Below are 10859 nucleotides of genomic sequence, written 5' to 3'. Positions count from 1 at the left end.
GTAAACTTGTGCATATCTATAAGATTATTTTAAAATTGATTTTCAGGGATTCCTGTGTGGCTCAATGGTTTAGCACCTGCCTTTCACCCAGGGCATGATCCTGGAGTCCTCAGATCGAGTCCCACATCAGGCTCCCTGCATGGAGCCTGCTTCTCCCCCTGCCTCTCTCTATCTCTCATGAATAAGTAAATAAAATCTTTTTTAAAAATTTATTTTCTACTGTATTAGAATGTAAATTTTAATGTGGGCAGCAGCCTTGGTTTGTATATTTCAATATCCCCAGTATTTTATTCCTAGAGCCTAGCATATAGTAGGTGCTCAATAAGTACTCAGACACCTACCATTGCGCACCCATTCGAGGGACAAAAATTAGGAGCTTGACAATACCAACTGTAGGCCAGGCACCTGGATGGTTGAGTCGACTGAGCATCTGACTTTGGCTCAGGTCATGATCTCAGGGTCCTGGGATCATGTCCCGCCTAGAGTGGTGGAGCCCTGCATTGGGCACTGCCCTTATCGGGAGGTCTGCTTCTTCCTCTCCTACTCTCTCTCTCTCAAATAAATAAATAAATAAATAAATAAATAAATAAATAAATAAATAAATAAAATCTTTAAAAAAATACCAACTGTTGGCATGGATGTGAAGCAACAGAATCCTCATATCCTGCTGAGAGTGTAAGTCAGTACTTTGTTTTGGAAAGCAAATTGATAACATCTAATATGTGTGTACTCTATATCTAACTATTTCATTCTTAGGTATATATTAAGATATACTTTTGTGCATGTGCTCAAGGAGACAGTTGCAAGAATTCCATGATTGCATTCTACAAAAGCAGTGCACAAAATTGTTCAAAAGCCTGTAGCATTATATTAGTCACCTTCCACAAATGCATACCACACGTTATTTTTTGTTCTGAACCACTTAAAAATAAGGTGAAGAGGGACACCTGGGTGGCTCAGTGGTTGAGTGTCTGCCTTTGGGGTCCTGGGAGCGGGTCCCACATTGTGCTCCCCCCCACAGGGAGCCTGCTTCTCCTTCTGCCTCTCTCTCTCTCTGTTTCTCTCATAAAAATCTTTTTTTTTTTTTTAAGAATAAAGTGAAGACATAGTTACCAAACAAGAAAGTTGCAAAAGGATTAGCATTCATTAAAAAATCCAAAATATACAGCCTTTCTGCACGTCTATGTCACATTGTTTTGTGTTCCTGTCCTAAATTTAAGGAAAATTTTCACAATGTCCAGAGCTGTTATGCAAAAGAAGGAGGAGGTAAAAAAAATCAAAGTATACAAAACAATACTATAATGCTTAGAAATACACATATGTATGGCAGAAACAGAAACATGGGGAATGGAATGATAAACACCAAATTTAGGCATGTGGCTACCTTGAGCATAGGAAAAGAAACATGTTCAGGGATGGATGCTCAAAGCCTTGCTATCTGGGATATTTTTCTTAAGTTGTGTGGTAGGTACACATTTGTTACTTGTTTTCTCTCTTTTGGTATGATCAATACATTTCATAATTTTAAAAAGCAGCAATTTACTCTTACTTAAATGAGAGTTCAGAAAATCAAGACTGCGTGTTAAGTCTAATTGGGTGACTTCTTGGTACTTATTAAAATACCACTTTACGTCAAAATCTGGCCCTTGTTTCTTTTTCTTTTTTTTTTTTTTAAGATTTTATTTATTTATTCGTGGGAGACACAGAGAGAGAGAGAGAGAGAGAGAGAGAGAGAGAGAGAGGCAGAGACACAGACAGAGGAGAAGCAGGCCCCATCCAGGAAGCCCAATGTGGAATCAATCCCGGGATTCCAGGATCACACCCTGGGCTGAAGGTAGGCGCCAAACTGCTAAGCCACCCAGGGATCCCCTGGCCCTTGTTTCTGCATCTGATGCATATAACACACAATAAATGTTCGTTGAATAAATGAATACCTGTCTCTCTCAATCTTTCTACATCAAAGCCCTACTATTTGAGTCTGGGCCAAAATCCTCTCGAAGACTCCCTCTTCGAGGTTCCCTGCCATAGTGTTGGGCATGACCAATAGGCTGTAACCAAGGGCAAGAGTCTTATTTCTTCAGGATACTTGGGTAGCTCAGTTGGTTAAATGTCTGCCTTTTGCTTGGGTCATGATCCCAGGGTCCTGGGATCAAGTCCTGCTTCAGGCTTCCTGCTCAGTGGGGAGCCTGCTTCTCTCTCTCTCCCTCTCTTGTGTGCTTGCTCTCTCTCAAATAAATAAACTCTTAAAACAAAGAGTCTTATTTCTTCTGTCCCAGAGATAGTTCCTTTCCTCATTTACCACATGTTCTGCAATTAAACTATTTATCTCCCAATTAGGGAGGGCAAGGACCTTGTCTATTTATTGTTGTGTCTATTTGAAGACTTGTCAGATAGCAGGTTGGCTGGAAATGCTTGCTGAACAGCATTACATGAAATAATATATTTCCATGTGTCTGATACAAAGGCATAAAAATGGTTAAATTATTTTTTGTTGTTTTGAATAGTTTTAGATTTACAGAAAAGTTGAAAGGATGGTACAGAGTGTTCCCTTTAACCCCTCACTATTTTCCCCCACTGTCACATCTAACACTACTTTGGTACATTCATCACATTTAAGAAACCAGTAGTGGTACGTTATTATTAACTAAATGGTCCACTTTATTCAGATTCCACTAGCTTTTCTCTGATGTCCTTTTTCCGTCCCAGGGTCTCAGCCAGGATACCATATTATATCTTGTCACCATGTCTTTTGAGGCTCCTGTAGTCTCCTGTAGTCTGTGATGTCTTCTCAGGCAGGATGGCCCTAGAAGTTTCGAGGTGTACTGGTCAGGTATTTTGTAGAATATTTATCATGCTCAGACTGCACTTACAGGGTTTGGGGGGGAAGCTCACAGAGATGAAGTATCAGCCCTATCACATGGTAGTAAAAGCATGTGCCATTAACATGCCTCGTCATTGGATCCCTGGGTGGCGCAGCGGTTTGGCGCCTGCCTTTGGCCCAGGGCGCGATCCTGGAGACCCGGGATCGAATCCCACATCGAGCTCCCGGTGCATGGAGCCTGCTTCTCCCTCTGCCTGTGTCTCTGCCTCTCTCTCTCTCTGTATGACTATCATAAAAAAATTTTAAAAAATGCCTCGTCATTGATGGTGTTAACCTTGTTCATTTGGCTGGGGTAGTGTTTACCAGGTTTTTCTATTGTAAAGCTATTCCCTCCCTCCTCTTTCCATATTCTACTCTTTGGAACAAGTGTGAAAATTAATAAAAGGAAGCCACCTTTAGAAGAGAATGGAGAGGCCAGTAGGGGAGGTCTCACTCCCTGCCACTCTTGTCAATGGCAGACCCAACTGGGACAGGAGGACCTTGAAAGTAGATGCCATCCACGCAGGAGGAAGACAGGTTGCCCTGGCAACTGCCCAGCCGAGGAGAGACTGTCACAGCTCAGCCTACGAGAAGCTACTACACTCTGAGCTCCCAGTTTTTTCCAAAGCACTTTTTATGAAATCCTTCCTGATCTCCCCCATTTCATCTACAGATAAGAGCTCTCCTCCTTTGTTCTGGGGACTTGCATCTGATTTTGCCAGAGCTCATTTGTCCAGGATTGCAATTTTCTGCTATTTCCGAATAAACCCATTTTTGCCGCTGAAATAGCTGCGTTATTTTTGAGGTTAACATAAGTCACTAGGCAGTTTCCTACATCCAAAGGGGGAGGCGTTAAGCTCCTCTCCTGGAGGAGGTAGTAACTACGCCATTATTTGGACTTCTTCCCTGCTAGGAGATGTCTCCGCTCCCGTGTGCATTTACAAATGTACTTATGTATATTAAAAACGCTTCAGGATAGATGAGTAACAGCTCAAGAAACTTATTTCTTTTGCATTTTGAGGCTCTCCCTAGCTTCCCAGCTCCGAGGCAGGACGGCTCTGGAAGCTGTTTTCCCAGGGAGCCGCAGGGCAGTGACAACCCCGAAGGGGGGCCCCGGGGCGGTGGCGGGGTCGCGGCTTGCGGACTGGGGCCCCAGAGCGCACTGGCCTCCAGCTGCCCTGGCTTCGCAGACACTCGAGGGGCATCGCGCTCGTGGGACAGTTGTCGGAGGGCGCGGAAGCTCCAGACTCCAGGAAATCTCGGCTGACTCCCTCCAGGTGCAACGCCCTCCCGGGGCGGGGCCCACAGGTCGCGGCGTGGGCGGGGCGAGTGGGCGCGTGGGCGGGGCGGGGCGGGGCCCTTAAGCGGCGGCGCGCGGGGCGTGTCGGGAGCGCGGCTTGCAGGCGGCAGTGGCGGCGGCTGCGGCGGCGGCCGCGACGGAGGCGGTTGCTGCGCCCGGTACTGGGGGCGCTGCGTGAGGCGCAGGCGCAGGCGCGGTGGACTGTGCCCTCTCCGGGCCTCGGCTCGCCGTGGGCTCGTCATGGCGACCCAGGAGAGGCCGTACCGCCTGGTGGTGCTGGGCGCCTCCGGCTTCACCGGCCAGTTCGTGGCCCAGGAGGTGGCCCGGGAGCAGGTGGTCCGGGAGCAGAACCCGCGCCTGCCCTGGGCGGTGGCGGGCCGCTCCCGGGAGAAGCTGCAGCGAGTGCTGGACAGGGCCGCCCTGAAGCTGGGTAAAGGGGCGGGGGGGGGGCGGCTTCCCGCCGGGGCCCGGGGTCGGGCCGCCCGCAGCGAGAGTGGGTCCTTCGGGGGAGGCGCCCGGGGCGGTGCGGGCCGGCCGGGGGCGGCGAGCGGCGCCGGGGGGCGGGGGCGGGGGCGGGGGGGTCGTGGCTCGGTGCCCCCCAGACCCACCGGCGCGGACGCGTGTCCCCTCGGTCGGCGCCTCCTTCAGAGCGTGGCGGGCCCCGCGGGCCGGGCGGCGAGGACGTCGGCCTCCGAGCGGGGGCCCGCGGGGCGGACGCGCCTCCAGCCCTGGGGGCGGGAGAGGAGGGCCTTGGCGTCCCCGGGATCCGCCGGCCTCGCCCTTCGCCCCGGGGTTGGAAGTGGGCGAGGAGGCTTCGCAGGTTTTCGGAACGCTGTGGCCCTCGTGTTTCCCTTGCTTGCTGGCTGGCGAGTCGCCGTTGCGCGCCCTTCCTCTCAGCATCATTCATTGCGCTTGGTTTTCCGACGCGGCCTTTGGCGCGCGGGGCCCTGCCCCACGGCCCCCAGCACACCCGCGGCACCTGCGTTCTCCTGGGCCCCCGTCGCGCCGCTCGCTGCACCCTGAGCCCGGAGGAGAGGATCCCTCTGCTGCCACCGCCAACACACACAGTCGTGACCAAAGAGCTTCTTGGTGCTTTTAGTTTCTTTTACTTTTTCAAAAGAAATAAATTTCACTGTTAAAATACATTCTTCCTTTTTTTAAATTTTTTTAAATTTTTTTTAATTTTCCTGCCCGACAAATTCAGCTGACCAGGTGCAGCCTACCTACCAGGCCATTCCTAATGCCCAGACTCAGTTCTTGTGGGGAACACACCTTGACCCATCAAAACCTGCATGCCACTAATTCCAGCGATTTACTTATTATAAGCCTAAAATGAGTGTTCTTTCCTAGACTGGTTTCTACCTTGGAGCTCTTGCTTGTTCCTATGTTGACGTTGACAACCCTGCTGTACCCTGGTATTTTGTCATGTGTAATTGCTTAGTCGTTGATGGGAAACTTTTTATAATGGAATTCTCCATAGAGAGGAAATCAGGACAGTCATCTACTCAATATCCAAACGATTGTAAAATATTTTACGCAGGGTTATTGTTGGCATATTGCTTAAGTTAGATTTTTTTTCAAGGCAACTGATGTTTTCTCTAGCAATCTGTAGCATTAGCTCCATTTTTCTCCTAGCCTTTTCTTTCTTTAACCTGTTTTTTAAAAAAAATTTATTTATTTATTCATGAGAGACACGCAGAGACAGAGAGAGGCAGAGACACAGGCAGAGGGAGAAGCAGGCTCCATGCAGGGAGCCCGATGTGGGACTCGATCCTGGGACTCCAGGATCTCGCCCTGGGCTAAAGGCGGTGCTAAACCGCTGAGCCACCTGGGCTGCCCTTAACCTAGTTTTAACAAGTTTTAGCTCTTGTCTGTACATTTAGTAAATCTGCCATCCCTGATTACTATACAAAGAAGATCTGGAAGATCTAATACTGTATCAGAATTTGCTTCAGACGATTTATTTCTTATTCCAGGAAGACCGACTCTCCCGTCCGAAGTTGGAATAATAATTTGTGATATCACGAATCCAGCCTCACTAGATGAAATGGCTAAACAGGCAGCGGTTGTCCTCAACTGTGTGGGACCAGTAAGTCATCCACCCTGTTTTGTGTGGGAACAAACAATGTATTCATTTCCAGCAGAATCTGGTATTTGATATTCCAGAGGAACATAAGGACAGGGGACAGAAGAGTTGGTTCAGGGCTTCAACCCCACGAGGGGGAGTTTTCACTGCTTGTGAGGAGCCAGTGGATGTGACCAGAGGCTCCTGAGAGAGACACAGGCTCTCTGTGACACCATCTCAGGGATTGTGTCCTGGTTTGTTAATTGGCAGCTATCATTGGCCAGCTTTTTTTTTTTTTTTCTTACTGCATGCTTAAGTAAAAAATGTTGAGCATGTACCCCTGATATATTTTTATTTATTGATAAATGATATTTCTGTATTATTTATAAACTAAATACTCATTGAATATTCATTATATGTAAAACTGCTCTGGTGTAGATACCTGAGACAGAAGGCTGAACCAAACTGAAACTCCCTCACGGAGCTTACCATCCAGTGGGGGAGACAGAAACATAAAGTTTAGTTGTAGGTAGTGAGAAGCGCTTTGAAGAAAAATCAAACCGGATAAGGAGACTGAAGGATTGGCACATCAGTCTCTGTGAGGTGGGTGGCCAGGGAAGGTCTCTGTGAGGACCTCACATTTGTGTACAGCCCTGAGGGAAGTGAGGAGGCTGACGTGTGGGAGTATTTGAGGAGCAGGATGTTCCAGGGAAGAGCAGACACGAATGTGAGAGAGGGCAATGTTTTCTTGCCCTCTTGAGAGAGGGTTTGAGTTTTCTTGTAAGTGCGACGGAGTCTTTGAATGGTTGAAAGAAAGAGCGTGAGCTGATTGGCGGTTTTGTAGTTCTTGTCTTCTGACAGAAAGAAGGCAAGAGGGGACCAGCAGGGGAATGGTCCAGGCAAGCTGATCACAGGATGGGGGTGGAAGAGGTGGAGAGAAGCAGTTGGGGTGGGGACAGAGGGTGCTTTGAGGCTAGAATCCCCCCCCCTCCTTTTTGCTGTTTGTTCTGGATGTGAGGGACACACTCTTGGCCTGTGTCCCAGGGGAATGTCGGTGACATTTACTGACCTGAGGAAGCCATCACAATTGTCAAAACATTTGGAAACTAAGCATCTAGAAGATTGACAATAATGTTTTAAATGAAAGCGGAACTGTTTTTTGATTATCAAGTAAAAATGTATTTAAATTGTTTATTTAGATTAATCTCATTCCTAATTAGCTTTGATTCTGTCTGTGCTCTCTTGCTACAACCATTCTCTTATGTCCACCCTTGGCCAACCTCCTTGCCCTTCCCACCTCAGTGCTCTGGAAAAATCCAAAACTGGTGTGTGGGTGGGTGGGTGGGTGTATGGGTGTTATTTATTTATTTGTTTTTAGTTTCAGGGGTAGAGGTCAGTGATTCATGAGTTGCATAGACCACCCAGTGCTCATTCCATCACATGCCCTCCTTCATGCCCATCACCCAGTGACCCCGTCCCCCCACTCCCTCCCCTGCAGCGACTCTCAGTTTGTTTCTTAGAGTTAAGAGTCTCTTAGGGTTTGTCTCCCTTTCTGTTTTCCTCTTCTTTTGTTTTTTCTTCCCTTCCCTTGTATTCATCTGTTTTGTTTCTTAAATTCCACATATGGGTGAGATCATACAATATTTGTCTCTCTCTGACTGACTTCTTTTTCTTTTATTTTTTTAAAGATGAGGGACACTTATTCATGAGAGACACAGAGAGAGGAGCAGAGACATAGAGGGAGAAGCAGGCTCCCTGAGGGGAGCCCGATGTGGGACTCGATCCCAGAAACCTGGGATCGTGATCTGTGCCAAAGGCAGACATTCAACCACTGAGCACCCAGGTGCCCCTGACTGACTTATTTTGCGCAGCATAACATGTTATTGCAAATGGCAAGATCTCATTCTTTCTGATGGCTGAGTAATATTTCATTGTGTATCTACCACCTCTTCATCCACTCATCTGTCGCTGGACATCTGGGCTTTTTCTATAGTTTGGCTATTGTGGATATTGCTGCTGTAAACAGTGGGTTGCAGGTGCCCCTTTGAATCTCCAAAACTGGTTTTTCCGGTTATACCAACCCTGTGTATCTTACCTGAACTTGAACCCCCATTAGCCAGTAATCTAGTAGCCCTGGAGATCTGTGCATCCCCTTGTTGCGGGTCCTGCTTTGAATAGTGGTTTCAGGCCTCAGCACCTCTAGCAGCCCTGCTCTCCCAGACCTGTCTTTCTCTGACTGTCTGAAGCAGCTTTGTGTCTTCTTTTTCTTCATGTTTTCAGTATCCTGTTCCTCTTTCCTCACTGATCTGATAATTTTGCTTTTTTGTTTTGTTTTGTTTTTTACTTTGGCAATGGAAGCTGTCAAGAGAGAATTTCTCCAGCTGCATACTGTATTACCCTGACTCTGCCTTATCTGTTTTGAGAAAAGACTGTCCCTGCTCCTCACAGGTGCAGGATCTGAGGACCTCATGTTGACATTTTTATCACATTCTCCCTCTTTACTGATCTGTTTCTGTGCCCCATTTTTAGCAAAACTCCTTGAAAGTGTTCTTTCTCCTTCCTACGTCCACTTTCTCAGCTCCTATGCCATCCTAAACCACTGTTGCCAGGCTTCTGCACACCTCCCTGGTCTGCTTTGCCCCTCGCCAGCTCTTGGTTCTCACCTTGATCCAAGCTCCTGGTATTTACCCTCCTCGATCTCGTCTTCCTGCATGTGGTTTCTGAGGTCTGGCCCTTCCCTGATTTTCCACCTGCCTACCAGCTCTGTCCCTGTCCTTTCTGTTGGGTCTTCTCATCTTCCTCTAAGTACCAGAGGCTCAGAGCTCAAGCCTTACAAACTCTTCTCTGTTTACACTCTCCAAGCTGGTTTTTTAAAAAAATTATTAGTATTGTAATAAAGTGTACATAACCAAAATGACCATTTTAACCATTTCTAAGTGTCCAATTCGATGGCATTTGGTACATTGGGAGTGTCCTGTAATCCTCACTATCTTATCTTCAGAACTTGGCATCATCCCAGACAGAAGCTCTTAACTGGGTCAGGTTTGTTTTTGTTTGTGTTTTTTTAAAGAAATCTTTGTGCTTCCTACTTTACCATTTTGGGCCAGCGTTTTTTAACAGTATTTAACAACACTAACATTCGGTAGTGTAAATCAGTTTAGTGAGTTGAGGCTCAATATTAAAAAGAAAACAATCAGATGAAACTAAAATAGAAAATAGGCTGAATTACTCATAATATAGATCAGTTAGAAATATTTGTATACTGGCTACTATGTGAAATGGATTTCTCAGCAGGGGTTGTGGTCAAAAAAACATTTTGAATGCCGTAGCTTTAAATGCCATCTGTATGCTGATGATGCCTGTGTTATCTCCAGTGAGGACTGCCCCTAGACTTCAGGTTGGTAGCTCCAGTTACCCTCTTAATGTTTCTCCTTGGGTTGTTCACAGGCATCTGAGTCTCTAAGTTTTTGCCCCCAAACCTCCTTCCTAGGCTCTCCTGGGATTGTCATTTTCACTTTGCCAGTTAGGATCGTTACCTGCTTTTTTGTTTGTTCTTAACTATTTGTCCATCTTGTGAAGGTTTGTTTAGTTAAAAACCAAATGATATCTGTAAAACTATCTAGGCATGTGTTAAGCATTAGATTGAAATATACTGGAAATGAATGAATGAGAGTGTCACTGGGGCCCCCTTTGTGTATGGGACTCTCCTAGGCTGCCCTCAGGATCCCTTTTGTAGCTTCCATTCAACACGTGACTACTTCCCATGGCCCAGGGAACATGCTGAGGTCAATTCATGTATTCACTATTAATAAAACTTTCTCTTTTTCTTTGTGTTTCCTATAAAAAGTAACACAAATAAATATACTGATATTTATTTCCACAGCTAATGCCTGGGTTAGAAGCTATAAGCTAATTGGCTTCACTGGGGAGAAATGTCTTCTCTGAGATCAAGGATTGTTACTGTTTGCCCATTTATCTCATAAAAGTACAAGAGTAGAAGTAGAAAAAAAAAAAAAAAACCCCAATACGTACTAATATAGGGACATTAATGCATTAGTGCAGAAGCCTCAACCTCAGGTTGTCCGGAGGAGAGGCAGGCCAGCTGAGACAGAATACAGTGTGGGGAATGGGAGTGCTGTGGCAAATAAGGAAGCGTATACTCTTTCCAGAAGGAGTTGTTATTTCCTAAAGCTCATAATGCTTTACTGCGTGTACCAGTACTTCTAGAAAAAACGAGTAGTCATCAGGCTGTAGCTTACTAGCTGAGCACGAGAAGTTAACCCAAGGCCAGACAGCTGGCACAGGAGGGGCCAGGAGCAAACCCTGCAACCCCAAGCAGGGGAGGGGACTCCACGTAGTGGAGGATGAAGAAACAGCACGTTTAGGAAACGACTGGGAGGTTAGAGCTGCCAGGATATGGGGATTAAGGGGTTGTGGTGTGACCCGATGCTTTTTTGTGAGATACTGAGAGGTTTATACTTTATTATTATTATTATTATTTTTTTTGGTTTATACTTTATACTGTAGTGAATACAGGCACTGCAGAACTAGTGAAGGATTCTGAGAGAGAGAGATGTAGATATCTGTGCGTGTGTTGTATACACATTATGGAAACAAAGGTGACATCAGATTTT

General features: G+C 46.5%; 1 protein-coding gene across 3 annotated transcripts in view; it reads left to right on the top strand.

Annotated features, from left to right (window-relative positions):
* Positions 1 to 4252: 4252 nt before the first annotated feature.
* The window catches only part of SCCPDH (saccharopine dehydrogenase (putative)), a 43288-nt gene continuing 36681 nt past the window's right edge, over positions 4253 to 10859 (top strand). Inside the window, exons 1-2 of one of the 3 annotated variants that reach the window (XM_072830249.1) lie at positions 4253 to 4590; positions 6137 to 6249. In XM_072830249.1, the coding sequence (XP_072686350.1) occupies positions 4401 to 4590; positions 6137 to 6249 (303 nt within the window). In that variant the 5' untranslated portion in view covers positions 4253 to 4400. Of the gene's footprint in view, positions 4591 to 5373; positions 5576 to 6136; positions 6250 to 10859 lie in introns of those variants that run through there. The other 2 variants (XR_012032819.1, XM_072830250.1) reach the window with 2 other exon arrangements.

The sequence above is a fragment of the Canis lupus genome, chromosome 6 (assembly GCF_048164855.1).
Source record: "Canis lupus baileyi chromosome 6, mCanLup2.hap1, whole genome shotgun sequence".
NCBI lineage: Eukaryota > Metazoa > Chordata > Mammalia > Carnivora > Canidae > Canis > Canis lupus.
This window is presented reverse-complemented; position numbering and strand designations above follow the sequence as displayed.